The sequence below is a fragment of the Ahaetulla prasina genome, chromosome 2 (assembly GCF_028640845.1).
Source record: "Ahaetulla prasina isolate Xishuangbanna chromosome 2, ASM2864084v1, whole genome shotgun sequence".
Lineage (NCBI taxonomy): Eukaryota > Metazoa > Chordata > Lepidosauria > Squamata > Colubridae > Ahaetulla > Ahaetulla prasina.
The window spans coordinates 210,530,521-210,552,174 of NC_080540.1; the positions used below are offsets into that span (position 1 = coordinate 210,530,521).

Here is a 21,654-nt window from a genome sequence, read left to right on the forward strand (position 1 = left end):
GACAGTACACTAGAACACGATTTTAGTGAATTAAGCAGGCTTATGTACGGTGATCAAGGTGTTGCATGGTTTACACTATATGCCAAATCAAATGCAAACATGTCCAGTGAAATACCATAGATAGTAGAACCTCTAGTCACAACCATAATTTGTTCCATAACTTTGGTCACAAACCGATTTGGTTGTGACCTGAACCTAATTTTGGAAATTTGGCACTTACAAAAAAAAATGGCGTGGAAGGGAAAATCAGCCACAGAAGAAGGAAAAATTGTGAATGTTTTGATTGGAATCCAATTTGGTTGTGGTCAGAAGCATTCGTGACCAGAGGCTCTACTGTATATGTAAATGGACTTTGTGAGCCACACTGGAAACCGCTATGCATAAATCTGCCTCAGGAAAGCATTCTTGATGGCATTACTGTCTTGTCTTAGAAGTGCAATTATCTGAAGAGTTCACTGCATAGGTGTGTATGTGCACATTCACTTGTTTTAACCAATTTCTAGCAGAGGAGAAAGGGGAAATGGTTGGAAAAGCATTATTGGTGCCGACACTGATAGACACAAATCCTAAAAATTGTTGTTTTTAAAACTAAGTTTTAAATAATTTATTATTATTTATGCTAATGTAACATTTTGTACAATTTTTGCATTGCTCTTAAGCAGTTTTGAACCACTGATCTTTAGAACATGGTATTTCAAGCAAGTTTCTTGGGTTAATTTACTTTTTTTCCACACTTTTTCTTCTATTATCCTCTTTATAATTATTGTGTCAAATTTTTTATATTGACTTCTTCTCAAGATACACATTACAATTTTTGAAAAGGCATCACCAAAGCTTTTTCTTTTCACAAATGTAATATTACTATTGTCCAGTCCTGTTTTTTTCTTTTTATCCATGCAAATTAGTGCAAATGTGGGGGGAAAAAGTGCTGAAAATCATAGGACAGTGTAAACAGCCATAAATGTGGGCTGGCTGCCTAACACCCAAAATGGGATCACATGACCATAGGGAGGGGAGCCATTGGAACTTTGAAACCAGATTGTAAGCAGCTCAGGGGAGGTCCATTGGAACTTCGAACGGTCAGTAAGCGACATGTTGCAAGTTGAGAACTACCTATATGGAAGTTCATGTGGGCTGAATACAAGGGAATACTCTATATGAGCTCTGCAAATTACTGACATCGGCATCTATGGGCAGAATAGTAACTTCTTGGCAACCTTTTAACTTTTATCATGAATGTATTGGAGGTAGCGCAGACAGATGTGATTTCTCCCCCCTATTTTTCTAACATAGGTCAAATGCTTCAAACATTCCCCCCCCCCCCGGCCCCAAAATGTGATTTCCTGCAACAAAAAAATCCCACTAATTGAGAAAATATTTTTTTAAGCTTTTAATATATTAATACAAACCAAAAAGAACTTTCTTTTTAAAAGTAAACAGCGTGTATAAAAGTGCTTGGTAATCCAAAATCAAAGATACCTGACCCACCAAAAAAAAAAAAAAAAGTGAATTGTTCCAATAATATTGCAAATGCTAGGAAAATTTTGCCTAAATTTATTGTAAGTATTGTAGTGTTATTATCAGTGATTATTTGCCAAACAGGCATATTTTAAGGTTATAAACCTATAGACCCAAAGAGGTTGTCTTGGAGAGCACAGGATTTGTCCCTCTCTGAAACTGAGTAATAGATTTTGTAACTTCAGCAGGAGGCAACACCAGCAAAAAATGAAGCATCTTGATGCAGGTATCCAGTATAAATGGATTGATTCTTAGGCTTCTTTTCACACTCTTTTAATACATGTCCAAATCCGTCCTGTTCTATGTGAATTGTTTTCTGTCCTGTACTGCAGCATCTTTTCATCAATGAGAGTGGAACGGTTAAAAAAAAATAAAGGGTGGGGAAAAGGGCAATTTTCCTTCCCTAAGGCTTGCAGACATCCGGCAGAGTTTAAAATTCTTTGGAGTCTGTGACATTGGAATGTCCCGAATAGCAGGCATTTTCTACAAGGTAACTATGTTATGTGAAAGCACAGAGACAAAGATTAGTTCTTCTGTAGTGAATATGCAGCCCCAAGGGCTGTATGTACTAGAGGGTCAGGAACCATGTGATTGGTAGACTTGGCCAAAGTTGGTGGGTCCTATTCTGAGAGTTGATGCATCCTCCCTCACTCTTCCTTCATGGTCTCAGTGGACCAGGCTCTTTAATCTCCCCTCCTTGTGCCTTAATCTAACTGTACTATCCTTCCCCCTTGCAGACTGGCATGAAGAGTGGTTTATCAATCCTTGGCAGTTGTCAGTTCCATTTAGCTGCAAATGGACCACTGTGCCCAGCTTAAATGGGAAGATGATTTATGACATGGTTCCTCTTGTACCTCTCAACCCTCCGAATACACTTCTGTCCTTCCTAATCCACTGGAAAGATGAAAAGCAAGATTATATTTCTGGATAAAATTGGGGCTTGGGCATTCAAGGGAGCTCTACTAAGTGCCTCTAAATATGAAGTGCATCTTCTTCATTTCAACCAACTGGAACAGAGCAGCACTTTTCTTTTAACAAACTGGATATACTCCAGCCAATGCAAGGTATTTTTAAGGGAACCTCAATTTTAGAAGTTCTATAATACTAACTAGGAGCTATAGTTCCTTTGATTCAAAAGTAACAAATGTGCGTAAAACTGTAGCCTTAAATGGCCAACTTTGCCTGGATCAAACCAGCTTGAAAACATCTCTGATTAGAAAATAGAAAGTCGACAGTAGGGAGGTACCTGGGGCGTGTTTCATTCAAGCACAACAGAAACACATCATTGGCATTGTCCTTTTCTAAATGTAAACATCTCAGAGGATTAAAGAAAGGATATCGAATCAATTACAAAAAGGAAAAGCTGTTCCTTATAAAATGCTTTATATTAGCAAAAGATTTAACCATTTACTAAGACAGTCAGGCAGACTAATAAATATCTAAAGAAACAGTTTAAGCCCTACATAAAGAAATCGTTGGTTTGGAAAACAAGGAAGACCGCTGGGTTTCTTCTTGTACTTGAGGACTTTCAGAAAACCTTCCCTGAAACATGGGGAAAAAAACACATTTTATTAAAAACTGCTCTCCTTCAAGATTTCATAAATTAGATTGCATTACAGTAGCAAAATGTTAGTTACTTTAAAAAGGTTACTTTATTCCACACAATTCATATATAAAAGAGAACAACTCAGCAGAAAAAAAGACACTCTGCACTCTCATTATCCCTTTATATATACCGTGTTTCCCCGAAAATAAGACCATGTCTTATATTTTTTTGAAACCTGAAATAAGTACTTGGCCTTATTTCCATGCGCTCAAAAGCCCGATTGAGCTTATTATCAGGGGATGTCTTATTTGGGGTGAAACAGGGTAGAATAAAGCGAATACTTGGTTTTCATCATCGTTAGCTCACTGTTAGCTCATGTTTTTAGGAAAAAATTAAACGGATGTAGCATGAAAGCCCCCAAATTTGTGCAAATCAACTCCATAAATATAATATAACAAGAGCCGTGGTGGTGCAGTGGTTAGAATGCAATATTACAGGCTACTTCTGCTGACTGCCCAGTGCCAACTTCTTTGGCAGTTCGAGTCTCACCGGCTCAAGGTTGACTCAGCCTTCCATCCTTTTCCAGATCAGTAAAATGAGTACCCAGATTGTTGGGGGCAATATGCTGACTCTGTAAACTGCTTAGAGAAGGCTGTGAAGCACTGTAAATGAAGTGATATTGCTATTGCTATATTAGAATGAGAGAGAGAGCACTATTTGACAAAGCCATGGACTTATACCTACCCGTCTTCAGAGCAATGCGCAGGACCTGGGCTCTCGAAATGGGTTGCTTCCAGCCGGAACTCCAACAAGCAAAGCATCTTTGCAAGCATTCTGCATACAATACTGCTGAAGCTCTGCAGCTGCCTGAGAGACCTGGATAAGAGGAAGCACAAGAAAATGACAGGCAAATGAGAGTTTTTTGGGTTTGTTTGTTTTTTAAGAACGTGGCATGGAAATCCTGGTGGACCTTTATTTCCCCAAAGTGAAATAACTGGTATTATCTTCAACAGCTATGATATGCTTCCTTTTCTGTATTTGTAGCTGGGCTGCTTCAGAATAGAAGATGGAGACCTTCCATCTTGAAGTAGCACTGGCTAGGAGTTCTAGCTGAACAATATAGCTCAGGGGTCTCCAACCTTAGCAACTTTAAGACTTGTGGACTTCAACTCCCAGAATTCCTCAGCCAGTAAAGCTGGCTGAGGAACTTTGGAAGTTGAAGTCCACAAGTCTTAAAGTTGCCAAGATTTGAGACCCCTGATATAGCTGGAAGGCTAGTTTAACAAGTGGTATTCAGCCAATTCGGACTGGTTTGGGCGAACTGGTAGTGGCAACTGTGGGTGGGCCCCTGCCCACCTGCCCACTTGCCCAGACATAATGCCATTCTATTTAGCCATGTTTTCAAGGCTGGGCACATGCGCAGAAGGGGTGTGTGCGAGCAAAGCACACATGCGGAAGGCCAGGCACCCACGCAGAATGCATGTGCGTGTAAGCAGCCACAGACGCTGAATTGGTGGCAACCATATGTGAAACCCACCCCTGACTAGATTGATTACTTAAAAAAAGGGACAGGCAATAATTGTAAGGCATGCAGAACATGCTTTCTCTGTAAGCTGCTGAAACCTTTTCTTTCATCGTGGCAATATAGGAATCTATATATATAAAAAAGGATCTATGTGTGTGTGGTACATAGATGACTTACTCTCTGGAAAAAAAGACTGTGGGGGTAAGACATCCCTGACACAGCTCGGTGTGTGTGTGTGTGTGTGTGTGTGTGTGTGTGTGTGTGTGTGAGTGAGTGAGTTTGTGTGTGTGTGTGTGTGTGTTCCAGCATAACTCTGGAACGCCTTCAGCAATTCTTACCAACTTGCTACACAGATGACTTACTCTCTGGAAAAAAATACTGTGGGGGGGTAACACCCTTCACACCGTGTGTGTGTGTGTGTGTGTGTGTGTGTGTGTGTGTTTTCCAGCATAACTCTGGAACGCCTTGAGCAATTTTAACCAAACTTGCTACACAGATGACTTGCTCTCTGGAAAAAAAATACTGTTGAGGTAAGACACCCGTAACACCCCTCAGGGTGTGTGTGTGTCTGTCTGTGTGTGTCTGTGTTCCAGCATAACTCTGGAACGCCTAGGCTGCTGAAATGAAAAGAAATGAATTATCTATTGTGTCAAATCACAGTACTTTTGACAGTAATAGTGTCCATTTTGTATTCAATTTCTGTTAAGATACAGCCTGTTGTGCCTTAAAATGGTTTCTAATGTACATCATAATGGAGTTGCCATTGTAAAAGCTTCACAGTACTTCACAAGGGGGCTCCCTCTGGTAAGGGGGATTGGTTCTTAAACAAAAAAATAAACAAACAAACAATAAACCCCCTAGGTCCTCAGCTTCAAGCGAAGAGGGCAAGTTGTCGGGGGAAGTGCCTGCTAATGCAGATAATCACCTCAAAGGCTTTTCTCTGTAGAATTTTTCCCAGGGCAATTAGGTCTCTAATTTTCACCACAATGAGTGATGGTTTTCCTGTCTAATACAGAATTGGGATAAATAAATATCTGGGCAAAACTGGGTTATCAGCTAGTTAATAAACAAAAGAGTATTTAATAAATGAATATCTGTATGTAGGCATGGGGACTCAATTACAGAGGCAGGGAGTGATCCTTTACAAGACTGAAAGGACTAGATTGGGGAGAGGCGTGCAAATAGTCCTGGAGAAAATCTATCAATGTGGCTGCTGAGTGTCAACACAGACATGATGACACATAATCAATCAATCAATCAATGCAGACACTGGGAAGTGCAGGGCTGGGTGGCATATGCTCAGCACAAAGGGGTCTATGACAATTCCCTGTGGCCAACTCGCTACAGCCAACTCACCATGGCCAGTTTGCCATGGCCAAATTACCACAGCCAATTTGCCGCAGGACCACTTGCCATGACCAATTCACCACGGGACAACTTGCCACAAGAGAAGAGTTATACTAATATCAAAGAAAGGGTGGAATAGAATCATTAAAGAAAGGATGCAAAAGGAGAGACAGAATGAAATGTGAATGACAAAAAATATTTTTTATTCATTTTAAATAATTAAATTGAATTGTTAAATTGTTGCACAGCGAGTTGTGCTGCAGTGAGTTGGTCATGGCGAGTTGTCCCAGGGTAAGTTGGCTGCTTGGTCATACCAAGTTTGCCATGATGAGTTGGTTGCAGCGACTTGGTTGCAGCAAGTTGTCCCACTCTGGCGCAAAGAAGGCTCAGAATGGAACAGTAACCAACATTTGAAGCCACTGCTTAATAGCCATAGAGCTATATTAGGGAAATTTTTCCCTCCACAGTTCTCTGTGTAGTTCAGCCATTTCAAAATTGATCTCCCTTCTGTCAACCAGTCCCCATCTTGATCTATTCAGGTTTTGGATAATCATCCTGCTGACAATCACAAAGAATCTTGAAACCTTCTATATAATTTCTTCCCAATATGTTGCTAGGTTGAAAAAAAAAATAAGTAAAACACAGGCTTAGGCATCTGTTTGTTTTGGAATGACAAAGCTTCAGCCTTTGAATGCTTAAAAATAAGAAAAAAGATGAGCCCTGCTTAAAAGTCAATATTTTTAAACACATACACACACACCAGAAACATACCAAGCAAACCTCTAGGAGACTCCTATACATCTGAGATACTACTAACTATGCCCTTCTGATATAATTATATTCATTATTTCACCTTTCCAGCAAGAAGGATTATGACTCTTACTCTGCTCTATGTTAGTCAGCTATGGCCTTACTTGAAGAGGTCTCAGTGCTGGTTTCATGAGTATTCAAATAAGAATAAACGTCACCAGAACCAAACACAAGGAACTAATCTGTAAACGTCAACTCTAAGGACGATGCTTCATCTAGAGCAGGGGTGTCAAACTCAATTTCATTGAGGGCGACATCAGGGTGGTCCGGGGGGGGGGGGTAGAGTGGGTGTGGCCTGCTCAATGTTTCTGTCGGGGGCGCCTATGGCAGCCTGAGCACTCTGCCAGCGAAAACAGGCTTCCGAGCTCCGTTTCCGGCTGTGAAGATCTCCTGCAACCTTCTGCCAGCAAAAACTGAGCTAAGGAGGGCTGCACGTGGCCCTCCCGAGCTCCATTTTCACTGGCAGAGGGTTGCAGGAGGCCTTCACAGCCAGAAATGGAGCTTGGGAGCTCGTTTTCGCTAGCAGAGACACCGCAGGCTGATCCCTCACTGGTTCCAGGGTGGCCCCACGGGCCGGATCTAAGCAGGCTGGATGTGGCCCCTGGGCCTTGAGTTTGACACCCCTGATCTAGAGCAAGCAGTAGGAATTGACATGCTGGCGTGAAAACACTCTAACAAATTTACAAAAGGATTGTACCACATTATGGGGGAAGAGTATCTGAATCACACACCAGGTGCAACTCAGGTGAGATCACCAAATAAATCTCTAAAACACCCAACACATTATATCCATTCATGGCTGAAGGGTGTGCGGTTGTTGGTTTGTCTAAATAATATTTTACTTCATTTATCGAAAAACAAACAATCCTAAATTATTTATTTACTTAGATAAAGCAAATAAAAGCAGTATAAAATGCAAACTCCACCTGGAACATTGACGGTGATGCCTCCCTCATAGAGAAATATTTATGCGCATGAAGGAGAGAGGCACGTACTTGTGTCTCTGTATTTCAATCTTGCTCCACTTCAATTGATAACTTTAATTGGCTAAAAAAACTGAGAGGAGGAAAAACCAGAAAGACCAATTTAAGAACTAAACCAAAAAAGCTGAAATGAATGCTTTTTGAAGCAAGGATGAGCTCCTCTCAAATAAATCTTTGAAAACATCCAAAGCAACATTTGCAGTCATTTGCAGCCATTATATTAATCATTCCCAATTATGTCCAATTCACAGGAAAATATTGAGGGAAAACCTTGCATTTTTATTAGGAAATGAACTGGCCAAGTTTCTATATTAGTTTGAAAGTGCCCTGTACTGTGTTTTTCATTCATTTTTTCTGGTAGATGGGAGTGGGTATCAGCTATAATAGGGGTGTCAAACTCAAGGCTTGGGGGTTGGATGCGGCCCGTGGGGTGCTTAGATCTGGCCTGTGGGGCTGTCCTGGAAATAGCAAAGGACTGTCCCGCGGTGCCTCTGCCAGTGAAAATGGCGCTCAGAAGGGGCTGCTGCAGGAGGCCGTTACAGTCATTAACGGAGTTCGGGCTCCCAACTCTGATCTGCTGTCTTCTCCTTCTACCAAAGGTGTCTTTTTTTGCTTGCCCAGAAAACAACCAGGAACACACCTTCATAGATTTTTCAAAAATAAATATGATGGATGTGACTACACATTAAAAGCCTGCTCCTTTTATGTGCATGCAACACATGCAACATACATGAAAAAGGAATGGGGCTTCAACCGTGCAGTTGTACCTGCTATAATTACATATTTGACTCTTCCCCGCCAATTGCTCTTGAAAGGCTCATAGTTCTTATGGAGCTGCTATGAGGGCCACCTGTTCTCCCTTAAAAAGCAGGAAGCAGGAATTGGTCCCAGCAAAACCTTTTTTATTTACGTGACTGTGAATTACTTTCACTCACAGTCAGCAAGGTTTGTCCAAACAGTTTTCAAATGAATATTTCTCAACACACTTTATCTTGTTTGGCAAGCTGCCACTTAACTTGTTTCCAAACGCAGAGTAAGGCAAAACTTGGCACAGAGTCTCTTAAGTGTCACAAACAGAACCTTCCACTCTTGAAACTACCGAACGAACGAACTGTTTCCTGCAAAAGCCCTCTCCCTTGTTCGCTCTTCTTTTGTTTCCTATGGGAGGGGCCAAATATCTCCAAGTTTACTCCCAAGGCGACCCTACTTTCTGAGTTGTTCTTGTCTTCTGGCAGCTCTGTGCATGCGCATACTGAGAACGGGCTCCAGCTGTTCTTCTGCCTCGCTGCTGTTTATATCCCTCTCTGCCTCCAACGCAGAGCCCTCATCCAAGCTTTCCCTAGCCCCCAGGACTGGCCCATGTTCCTCCCCAACATCCTCACTGACTGACTCTGCTGCCAGCTCTGCTGGCTGCCGGCGGGACACAACACCACCAAATCACATTTTCTCTTTCATCTTCTCCTTCATCAATTCAAAACAGCTCCCATTCCCCCCTCCAAGCTAACAATAGCAATAGCACTTAGACTTATATACCACTTTACAGTGCTTTGTTACAGCCCTCTCTAAGCAGTTTACAGAGTCAACATATTGCCCCCAACAATTTGGGTCGTAATTTTACCCACCTTAGAAAGATGGACGGCTGAGTCACTCTTGAGCCTGGTGAGCTTTGAACTGCCAATTTGCAGGCAGCCAGCAGTCAGCAGAAGTAGCCTGCAGTACTGCACTCTAACCACGGCACCACCGTAGCTCATAATAGTGACTGAACAAGGCTCTCAAAGAGACACTGATCTTAAAAATAAACACATACCGTATATTGTACTTGATCTAGCTCTAAGGTCATCCAGGAACAGAGCAGGATATTTGGATGACCTTGCAGTGAGATCAAGCACATGTAGTTATTTTACGGCCAAAGACCAAAACAAACATATTGGAAAACAGAAAAGCTCATTATGGATAATTGAATGTAATAAGCAACTACATAAATAAGAAGTAACTAAAACTGCTAACAGTTGATAGCAAGGGCAATTGCACTAAATCGGTTTTGGAGATAACTGGTGATTTATCAGCTAAAAGGAGAAAATCTCTTCCTCTGAGTTGGCATGAGAGAAGGTTTAAAAAGACATCATTAGGCCAGCTCACCATAAGCCATGCAGGAGACACGAGAGGTTTTCTGTTTCTTCTAGTAAGCAAGAGGCAGAATTGTTCTTATGCAGGGATGTGACTGAAGAGATGGTAAAACACTTCAATGGGCAAGAATCAAAGCTCTTCTATGGGACAGGCAGGAGAATGTTTGCTACATCCTTGGCAAACGAATCTTCTTCACCCAGGAACATAGGTCATGCATGTTATAGGACTTTGCTTCAACTCAGAACAGGCTATCTGAGGGCCAAGCAAAGGCAGATGGTATTCATAATTCATAAAATTTTAAATTGATGATGATGCTTATATAGCAGGCATTTTCACAGATTGTCGTACAAAACTAGGAAAGTCAAAGAAACATTAACAATATTTCAGGGGGCAAAGCTGCTCCTAGGCCTCCACAGCAATTAGGCCAGCTTCCACTCTCAGGAAAGAATTTAATACACAACAGAGCACTTGCAACAAAGCTCTCAAAATTTAAATTGAACTTCTTCTACAGAGCTTATGTTGCAGTAATGATAAATCTGAGCACCATGTAAGTGTGGCTAATGACACTAGCTCTGGAAGTAATAATTGCAGTTGTGGTACGGCTATGGCCATTACAATTAGTGACACACTAAATTGCATTTCAAAGTTTACAACGCCTAATGGGAAATCCCTTGGCTGCTGATTCCAGGACTTCAAAGTTGGGAAGAATATGCCCCCATTATTATTATTTTTTAAAAAGCTGAATCTGATCAATATTATACTTAGTATATATAGGTAATCCTCATTGAATGGGCCAATTTTTCAAAGTTACATCAGTGCTGAACAACAGAAACTTGCAAGAGGTCCTCATAGTTGCAGCTGTTGCAGCTTCCCTACAGTCACCTACTTGTGAACTGAGCACTCAGCAATTAGCTTGCAATTACATCATAGCAATCGCATGATCGCCATTAGTGACCTTCAATGCCCGCTTCTGACAAGCAAATCAATAGGGAAGCCAGCAGGAGGTTGCAAGGGGAAATCACATGACCACAGGACAGTGCAACCAGATGGTATATAGCATTTATATTCAGTAATTTTAGTATATACAAATATATATACCCAGGTTTCCCTGATTATAAGACCCAGTCTTATTTTCTTTTCGGCCACAAAATAAGCACCAGGTCTTATTTCCTGGGGATGTCTTACCCGCTTACCTTAGGACCACTACAGCCACACATCCCATGCCGCAACATTTGTTGCGCTGCTGCCCGACTTCTTCTGTGGACACTCATGGCTGCACACTGTGTGGCCCATCACACCAGTGTTGCTACTCGCAGAAGACCATGTAGCTTGTTGCGGCGGTGCTGCTGCTCATGGCAGGATGCCATAAGGTTCATCACGCTGGTGCTGCCACTCGTGGCAGGACGCTGCAGAAGTTGTTTGATAGCAGCATGACAGGTGTCAGCGTATGGAAGGCCTGGCTGCAGCAGTTATAAGGTAAGTGGGTGCAGGGCATGTGAGGCAGCTCCACCCTCACCCTAGCTTGATTTTTACATCTGCGCTTCAACCCATCTCATATAACCAGATGGTGGGTGGGGCTTAACTAGGGCTTATTTTGGGGGTAGGGCTTATATAAGGCACAGGCATGAAATTTGGGTTAGGGCTTGTTTTCAAGGTAGGTCGTATTTTCGGGGAAACTGTGTGTGTGTGTGTGTGTGTGTGTGTGTGTGTGTGTGTGTGTGTGTATGAGTTTTAAAAAGAATATAAAAACTAACCAATTCTGAAAAAAGAGAGCAAAGAAAAAGGGAAAAAAAGAAATGCAGAAAGAATAAAAAGAAATAGAATTTCCCTTGTAAGAAATAAAAAGTTCACTTTTTGCCACTATCCATTTTTTTCTAATCAAAGGCACAAGTCATAAGTGTTGTTTGATAGTGAGATGTATGGCATATCAATTTAATAAATAACTAAATAAATTGAGTTAAATAAGTGCATTTTTTTCCTATTTCACGAGAGAATCTATAGGGGGCTTCCAGTCATCCATAAATGTAGAGATCAAAGAAGTTAGTTCAGCCATCTCATCAAGTTCCATCATCCTCACCAGCCAATTCCACTGTGGGCAGTTTCAAACCTTTCCACTTTTGAGCATAGAATAATTTTGTTGCAGTTGTCATACATACCTTAAAAACAAAGTTCCATGACAAAGTTCCAAGCACCAAATTTCATAAAAATTATTCCATTACTTTCTCCATATGTTGTTTATAAAAATAACTTTACCTTCATTTGAGGCACAACTCCCAGGACCATAATTTCAACCTCGTATAGCTTCTACTCCAACAAATCTACCATGTTCAACAGTTAGTACAGGTAATCCTCGACTTACAAGAGTTAATAACAGCACTGAAAAAAGTGACTTACGACTATTTTTCACACTTATTAACCATTGCAGCATCCCCAAGGTCACAAACATTCTGGCAAGGGACTCATATTTATGACAGTTGCATTGCCCAGTGTCATGTAACCGTGACCTTCTGACAAGCCAGATGAGAAAGCCAGATTCACTTAACAACCATGTCACTAAGTTAACAACTACAGTGATTCCCTTAACAGCTGAAGGTCATAAAATGGGACAAAAATCACATAATAAATGTCTTGCTTAGCAACAACATAAATTTTGGACTCGGTTGTGGTCGTAAGTCAAGGACTACCTGTAGAAGTTCTGGGTTTAGTTGAGGGTTAATATACAATATGGTATTAATTTTCCAAGAGTGGCAGTGAGTAACAGGCATTGTAGAAAAGCTGACCTGTTACTCATGATTTATTGTCATGAGTAACTATTGCCACTCCTCATGGCAATAAGAGGCAAGAACACATAGACTTTCAGGCTTGCTGATTCCAAAGGGGAGACATTGCATCAACCAGCATATAAAGTAGAAGCATAGAGTCAGGTCTACTGCTTGGAAACAGTATTTGAACTTTGGCATTCTCAAAACCCGAACCATCAGAGTGATACTTCAATACAACAGTATCAAAGAAGCCAAAATATAACCCTTTTTGCCTATTTTTGGACACAGCTTATAAGATAAAGATACCCTGAAGTACTTCATGAAAAACATATCCCATTGTTTGGTGTAGTTTCCTATTGAGCAGCAAAAGGCATCAAGTGATAGAATCAGCAGTCTCCCAAGGCCAAACTCCAGGGATCGAATCAAAGCCGCGTTTAAATCAATAAAGGGAACCCAGAGGACCACCCCCATGGCTAATTGAAATCACGAGGGATAAAGCACAGATTGCGCATCTACCATCCCTTCCTGAAATCGGTTTCCTCCTTCTTAGATCAGTCTTCCGTGTTAGTGAGAGGAAGGCTGAATGAATATGTGCTATAATGTAGGGGGAAATGTGTAAAACTTCCCAAAAATAAGCCCTCCCCTGAAAATAAGCCCTCCCCCGAAAATATTTATACACATACGCAGCCGGTCCCCTCCATTTCTTCTGGTCAGGGTTAGGGAGTCAGAGCTGGAAATCAGGTAAGAGAGCAAAAGGATCCCCGTCTTGCTCCACCTGCCCCAAAATAGTAAGTCCCCCCCAAAAATAAGGCCAAGTGCTTATTTCAGGGTTCAAAAGAATATAAGACAGGGTCTTATTTTTGGGGAAACACAATCTAGAGGAGAATTTCCGTCATCTCTGTCTCTAACCATTCGGGCATAGATTTGGCACAGTATTTTCCGCAAGTAAATATAGCCCTTGGCACGATATAAATCCTATACAAGTTATCCTCAACTTACAACTATTCATTTAACAATGGTTACTTTAAAGTTATAATGGCCTGGGAAAAAATGTTATTTGTGACCTATTCATGACGTTTGCATTGGCCCTACAATCAAGAGATTGCAAATCTGGCACCGGGAATCCATTCACATTTATGACCTGCAGTCATGTGATTGCATTTTGGGACCCTCCCAAGAACTTCAATTAGGGAAGCCAGATGCACTGAATGGTTGTGCAATTCCCTTAATTATTATTATTATTATTTATTATATTTGTATACCGCCCATCTCCCGAAGGACTCAGGGCAGTTCACAGCCAATAAAACAACAGAAAACATATAATACATATAAAACAGCAAAATTATCACAGAAAGCAGGGGGTAGAATCAGGACTGGTCACATGATGATTCACTTAATGACTGCACTGCTTAGTGATCAAAATCCCGATCCCAATTGGGTCATAAGTTGAGGACGAGCTATAGCAATTATGTTTGTTTATGGTACCGTCTCTGGAAAAAAAATAAAGCAAAGATCTAGAGAGCCAACATTCTGGAAGGGCAATTTTGTAAACACTTTTTACAAAATTTCCTTACAGAATCCAGCTGCCTGTTTCTGACGCATGGACACTGTTTACAACATATTTTATTTTAATGTAATCAAAATGATAACAAAAGTCAAAACACAAATGAAGAACAAGTTGCTCTAACTGCAGCCTATCTATCTTCAGGCCTGTAATGCCTTGATGGCAAAAACCTTTGGTCTTTCATAACAACCATGGGAAAAGCTTCCGTATTATTTATGTTGCAATCTGCCACCCTAGACAGATAGCCTTTGTTTCTTCAGCCTCATTAACCATAATGACATGAACTGAATTGAACTGACCTGGCATATTTTCCGCAAAACCAGCCATAGGATGATTCAGCCAACACCCTCCTACAGCACAGGATAGAAGGGTTTGTAAAAGCAGCCACCAATTTTTTTTTAAAAAATTAAACTGATAGCAACACCATGTAATATAAAATCAGGAGTCTTATTCAAACAATAAAAACTAATCTAACATCTGAAGGGATAGTTATAATCACACCGTACCCCTGGACCAGGTTTACATCAATTTTATCAATAATAGAGTGAGGACATGTCAAGGGGCCCAACTATTCAGCAGAACTGAATCAGATGGTACCGTATTTTTCGGAGTATAAGACGCACCTTCCCCCTCCTAAAAGGAGGTGAAAATTTGGGTGCGTCTTATACACCAAATGTAGCCCCGCCCATCCACTGGCCCCCACTCTTTGGCCTCTGCCTCCTAGCAATTTACTTCCTTGTGGAAAGCAGCAAGAAGAGCCCATTTCAGCTTCAGCACAGCATAATTAGCACAAATTGATTGTCTCTTGGATCAGCCTCCTGACTCTCAGCTGTTTCAGGCTCCATGGATTGCCATTGCCTATTGCTGTGCAGGGCTTTGCTGCTTGCTGCAAGGAGGTAAATGGCTAGGAGCAAATTTGTTTTTCTTGTGCTAGTCAAGCTATGCTGAAAACGAAAATGAAAGTAAAGCAGGCTATTTGCTGTTTGCTGCAACTAGGCAAAATTGCTGGGAGGAAGAGGCAGATTTCTTTTTGTTTTCCTGACCAAAAAAAGATAGGTGTGTCTTATAGTCCTGAGCGTCTTATAGCCGAAAAATATGGTATGTTTCTGTGGTCTCGAAAGAAAGTTATCTAAAATCAAGGTGTGTCAAGGAAGACTTCACCACTTGGAATGAGTGGGAGATTCTCAGTATAGAGCACTGTTTCTTAATCACAGCAACTTTAAGCTGTGTGGACTTCAACTCCCAGAATTTCCCAACCAACATGCTGGCTAGAGAATTTGGGGAGTTCAAGTCCATACAGTGTAATGTTGCTGAGGTTCAAAAACTGTGATGTAATGGGATATTTTTTTTGTTGAAGAAAGATAAAAGAAGTAGAATCAGAATTTCGGGGGGGGGGGAGTGTGGGGGGGAGAGGGAGAGAGGGAGGGAGAGAGAGAACTTTTGTATCTCAGCTCCCCACCTGCATAACCACCAGTTAGTATTTTTCTAGCACAGAATTACAAATGCTCCTAGACTTAAAATCTGCAACACTGTTTAAATTTAAATTGGGTCAGTGGGAGTAGAAGCACAAGCAGGGAAACAGGTCAGGGTCAATGTGAGAGACTGCTCAAACTCGAGCCAACCTCTTTGATTTTCTGTTTTACTTCTCTGGTTTTCGTGAGACCCAGAAGAGGTAAACGCAGAGAAGACAGTCTTCTTTTAAATTTGTTTAGGTGTTTTTTTTTTAAATTTTCTCCAATACATATACAAAAGAATAAATCTGAACTGGAGAGGGTATGGACAATCCAGCACAAATCTTTAAATAGTGGCATGTATCAGTAATTATTCTCAAGATGCAAAACAATGACAAATATCCTTTGTATCCATCTACAATGAAGGACTCTTTTGATACGTGCTAGGTGAAACTTACCTCACAGGGCTGTGGTAAGAATAAATACGTTTCGAAGAATAGAAATGCTCCATTGTGTTTCTATTTATTTATTTATTAAATGTTTGCCACCCATTGCAGCATGAGGCGACTCTGGGCAACTTACCATGTTAAAAAAGAATAAAACAATACAAAAACTATAAAAATACAAATTATCAGCTATTTGTGAAAGACGGGGAGGGCGGAGGGAGGATGAGCAGGGGAGAGAGGTGGGATCCGTTATTAAACTATGAACCACCTTCAGTGCGATGTTTCCCCACTGGAGCTCCAAGTCAACTGGCAGTGCCAGCTCTTCAAGCTCCTTACCTTTGGTCCAGCTTAATGCAACTTGAAGCTTCTGTAGTTGGAATTTTCTACCCTATCAAGGTGATGGCAAAAAAAGCTCTGCCACTGTTGTAAGACTGTGTGGTTATGGTTTTGTTCCTTTTTTCCTCTGGCTTTATGCTGCAATTAATTTCATTTTTCTCTCCTCTAACAGATGGGAGGGCATAGAGTGCAAACAGTGACATCGGGGGAGGGATAGGGTCAAGGTCGATACACGAAATGATATTCAGTACCAATGCTGCTGATCTATGTTGTCCCACAGGACCCCATTTTGCCCAGCACATTGACCAAAATCTGTACAAAACCACTTTAAAAGGTTGTCCAACAGCTTGGAGAAGAGTAATACAGACAGGCTGATGATAACCAGGTCTATCTCCAGCAAAGACCAGGGAAGCAAATGGTACCTTTATGCTCTGCTTCGATTCACTTAACAGGCTGGATGAGAGAGAATAAACTTAAGACAAATCCCAAAAAGATGGGGTGATGCTGATAAACTAACTTGGGAATTTAGATTCATCCGCCTTGGACTGGAAGGAAGGTGGGAGCTTCCAAAGGGCAGGAGAGGATGGACAGCAGAGAAGGCTCTTCTCCTGAAACCCAGAGAAACAGGTGAAGCGTTCAAATCCCATTGGGATGAAAAAAAATCCTAAGGTATGTTGTAACCAAGGCCCAAGTAATGATTACTAAACACAATTCAGTTCTGAACAAACTTATTTTAATAAAAATAAGTTAATAAGTTCAAAACATAATTCTTAATAACCAGTCCCTTGGCCTTATCACCAACTTTTAATGTCTTTGGCAACCTGCCAAAGGCTTTTCTTGGCAAAACCCTCACAAAGTTCAAGAGACACTGACAAGAAGCACGGAAATCAATGTTGCTTTCCTACAAAGAACCCAACGGCTCGTTGCTGCTCTTTTAAGTCTTATGGGAGTGGCCAATCTTCTTCTGGCCTTATTCCCGAGTTATTCTTTTTTCTTCAGCTGCTTTTGCCTTCTGGCAGTCTTCGCATGCATGCAGTAGGAACAGACTCCTCCTGTTCCACTGCCTCTCTGCTGTCTGCCTCTGGAGGCTCCAGAGTCTGCACATCGCTCCCTAATGGCCCTGGCCCCATCTTTGCCTCCGATGCAGAGCCCTCGTCCGGGCCTTCCCCTGACTCCAGAACTGGCCCATTGTCCTCCCCAGCCTCCTCAGTGTCTGACTCCGCTGCCAGGTCCGCAGGCTGCTGGTGGACCACAAGGTATTACTGTCATTCTTACCTTAGTTTCAATAAGCAAATGCCCTTCAGGGGTCTAGGCCACAGCCAACTCACCATGGCCAATTTGCCAAAGCCAACTCACCATGGGACAACTCACTGTGGGGCAAGAGTTACACTAATATCAAAGAAACGGTGGAATAGAATCATTAAAGAAAGGATGCAAAAGGTGGGGCAAAATGAAATGTGAATGACAAGAATTTGAAATATTTTTTTATTTAATTTAAATAATTAAATTCAATTGTTTATTTGTCCCGTGGTGAGTTGACTTTGGTGAGTTGTTCTACGGCAAGTTGTCGGTAGTGAGTTGGCCATTGCGAGTTGGCTGTGGCGAGTTGTCCCATTCCACCACTGAGAAGTAGAATGAGTGCAGATATCCTGCCTCATCTCAGAAATAGAACCTTTATTGCAGTCAGTGATATCCATAAAACACTCAGATCCATAAAAATAATATGGATTAGCTACGTAATTAGGTGAGCAGATTTATCAGCTAGACTGCTGTGCACGTTACATATAAATGTGTCAGAATCTGACTACACTTAAATGGATAGAGACATTTGAATCAAAGAGCAATAACAGGATATTTAATCAGATGATTTTATCAGGCATAAAATGGATAGTACACTAAGACATGTTTGATGGTGTCTGTGGCTTCTTTTCACCTTGATATGGGCTGAGTTTGGATTCAAATGGAATCTGTTTATATTGTCCCTCCAAAACCCCTGATGGAAATGTATTAAACCTCCATGTCATTCACTAATTGAAACAGGACCTACCAGGCTTTCTGTAGCTTGGAGATGCACTCATTTTAGTTGAGCTTTTCCCTCAGTGGTCAAGGTGTACATGGATCATAGTACTGACAGATCACTTAGTAGAATGTCCTTCTCATTTTTATTTTAGAAACATGGTCATTTTCTAAAACAAAATGTACATCAAAGTTATTGTATGCTTAATACATTTAATCTTCCTTCTTTGTCCCACCATCCATTACAGCCAAGTTATATCCAGTGGTGGGTTGCCCCCGGTTCGGACCCGTTCTATAGAACTGGTAGTAAAACTGGTGGGATGCTCCGCCCACTGACCCGAACGTCATCAAAAGTGATCTGCGCATGCGCACACGGGCACGATGCGAACTGGTAGTAAAGGTAAGTAGAACCCACCCCTGGTTATATCTCTATCGTTTGGACAGTTGTCATCATCTGGGAGCACACTTGTAGGGCTCCGGTGAAGAGGAGAAAAGGAAGTGTGGGGAAATTTGTAATATTTAAAGCAGGCTGCCTTGCAATGAAACATAATATAAGAGAAACCCCTTGAACATATACATGGGAGCTGAAACCAAATAAAGCTATAACCATAAAAATTCTAACAAGCAAGAGCATGAACCCCACTGAAAACAGAAAAATGCATTATTAGCTGAACAGTCATGCAAGGTTTACATCTTTCTCTAAACTGACTGTGTCAGAATGCTGAACTAGCATGGGAATTCTGGGACGCTGGAGGACATCCAAAAAATGTAATTTGAAAGGCTAAACAAACAAGTCATTTATGTTCTGCTCTTTCTCTTTACAAAAAACGGCTACTCAAATTAGTTTTATATATACCTAGCAAATAGTAGACTCTAATTATATAATTGTACCTAATCACCATGGCCTGGGATGCTAACCATGTTTCAATTACGAAGTATTTTGTTTCTAGATGATGCCCAGAGGAGCCAACCAGAAAAAAAAACAAAAAAAAACAGGGAAGGGTGGGGCAGATAATAGCATAGCTTGTAGGATCCTCTGCTACCCTTTGTCTTACTGGCAGAATTCCAAGTCAAAAAATGGGCAGAAGATGCTTCCATCAATGGGACCAAATTTACTTAATATTCTACTCTTTTAAATGAACTGTCACCCATGTGACAAACTTCCCAAGAGCAGTTTGACAATTAGTCCTCTTCCCCGATGTGTTCAAGGAGAAAATGGGTATAATTGTGGTGGTGGTGAGGGGGCTTTGCTTGGAATTAGATAATCTAATAGAGTATTGAACTGTGTAATCTATACATGTATAATCTAAACATGACCTATCCATTTATCAAAAGTGGTGTTGATTATTTCTTTTATTTTTTATTAGCTTTTCATACTGAAGAGTTGTGTAAGAGTTGTGGAAGTTGTTCACAATTTCCCTGTACTGCAGTATTACAAGAGATCTCTTACATTTTTGAAATTAATTATTGATTTCCATAAACATGCCCATGATCACATATTAACAGAAAGCTCCTTTCTATCAGTTATTCTTGGGAACTAAGGTATATTTCAAAAGCAGATTCTAAGAATCAACCAGGAGAATATGAGTGTGAAAACTCTGCTTTGACAGAAAATAAAATTTTAACCATTCAAAACCGCTCAAAGAATGAGGTTAGCTAAGGATGGAGGACAAAAGTCCTTTGAAAAGGACAAAAGTCCTTTGAAAAATATAGAATTTTTGGCAAAGGTCTCTCTTTTTTTATTGTATTCTTTCCACCCTGGAATAGGCAGCTATCGGGGACTTTCTCTCTTATAAACAGTCACAAGTATTACCTACAGCCACAAAAGGCTTATGATCAAGCCTGGTTCATTTATAACCCAACCCCCTCCCCGCTTTTAACAACTCCATTGTACTCGAAACACTCGATAGTACGGGATACTATCAAGATACTACAGGCTACGCCAACGATGGCCGATTCGTTGCATTTTACATCAGAAGTCACACCCTCTTCGTGAGAAAAAAAAAGACGCCTTAAAAATTAATACCCCGGGCTTTTACAACACACCAGTTCAGACAAGAGTCCAAATCCTCCCCTGAAAGAGGTTGGTCGGGAAAACGCCACAAAATTAGCAGGAAAAGAGGAAAGGCCACCGGCCACCATTCCAGCCAAGTCGAGGCGAAAAGAAAGCCACGGCAACTAAACGAAGCCGCAATGGTGTCGTCCAAAAACGAAAAAGAAAAAGAAAAAAAGGGGGGGGGACCCCGGCCCTGCCCTTCGCAAGCCCACTAGATCGTCCACCGACCATGGCCGATTTCTTCCCCGCAGCGCCCATCTAAACCTCCAACATCAGCGGATCAAGATGATCCGGAGACAAAGCAAAGGCCAGATCCCCAATTGCGATCCGATCCAGAAAAACAACAGCCGGGAGCGGCCCTCTCTTCCCTTCCCGGCGCTTGATCGCTCAAACTCCAGCGTCCCGCCTTCCGAGTCGGCAAAGGAGACAAAGGCAGGCTTTGTGATGCCGCCGGCTCCGCTCGGGGCGGAGGTGGGGTGGGATGGGGTGCGGTGCGGTGCGGGGGGGGGGAGAGAAACGGCCCCAGTCCCTCCTCGCCTCCTCGGCCGAAAGCAGAGAACGGCCGAAGCGGCCCCTTTTTTTTTCCTTTTGGGAAAGGCGGCTCACCCTGATGCGTTCCACGCCGGCCTCGAGTTTCAGCTGCTCCACTAGGCGCTGCAGGGTGTTGACGCTGGAGCTGGAAGACATGCTGGCAGCGAGTAAGCGCTCCACGGCTCGCGCTCTCTCTCTCTCTCTCTCTCCCGAGCGATTCCGCGCTCCCTTCCCCCCACCCTCTCACTCTCCGGTCCCGAGGCTGGACGTAAGCGAAGCCTTCCCGTGGCAAGAACGAAGCGCAAAAAAGGGGTGGAGGCAGCAGCACTCGAGCGCTCCCCCCCTTCCCTCCCCAATCCCTCTGGGGAAAGAAATGGCGAGGCGAGATGGGTCGATTTGGCAGAGCGCAGCCGCTCTGGAAGGACAAATCGTTCCCGACATCTTTTAATTTATCCTCTAAAAATTCATATCCTGCCGGCCCCCCCCCCCCGCCTCACTTCTGCTTTCCATCGCTATCTCAGCCTGTCTGCTGTACAGTAGAATCCGGGCTTGGTGGTGGTTATTATTATTATTTACTTTATTCATTAAACATGAAACTCAGTCAACTGAACATTCAAAAAGGCATCACAAATACCA

At 41.9% G+C, this 21,654-nt stretch overlaps 1 protein-coding gene across 1 annotated transcript; it reads right to left on the bottom strand.

The window, feature by feature from the left end:
* Positions 1-1,375: 1,375 nt before the first annotated feature.
* On the bottom strand, positions 1,376-21,344 carry GNG10 (G protein subunit gamma 10). The gene is made up of 3 exons (XM_058168834.1): positions 21,094-21,344; positions 3,809-3,940; positions 1,376-3,060 (listed from the first exon to the last, which is right to left on the bottom strand). Exons 1-2 carry the CDS (start codon positions 21,172-21,174, stop codon positions 3,815-3,817), a joined length of 207 nt encoding a protein of 68 aa, XP_058024817.1. The 5' UTR covers positions 21,175-21,344; the 3' UTR covers positions 1,376-3,060; positions 3,809-3,814.
* Positions 21,345-21,654: the final 310 nt, after the last annotated feature.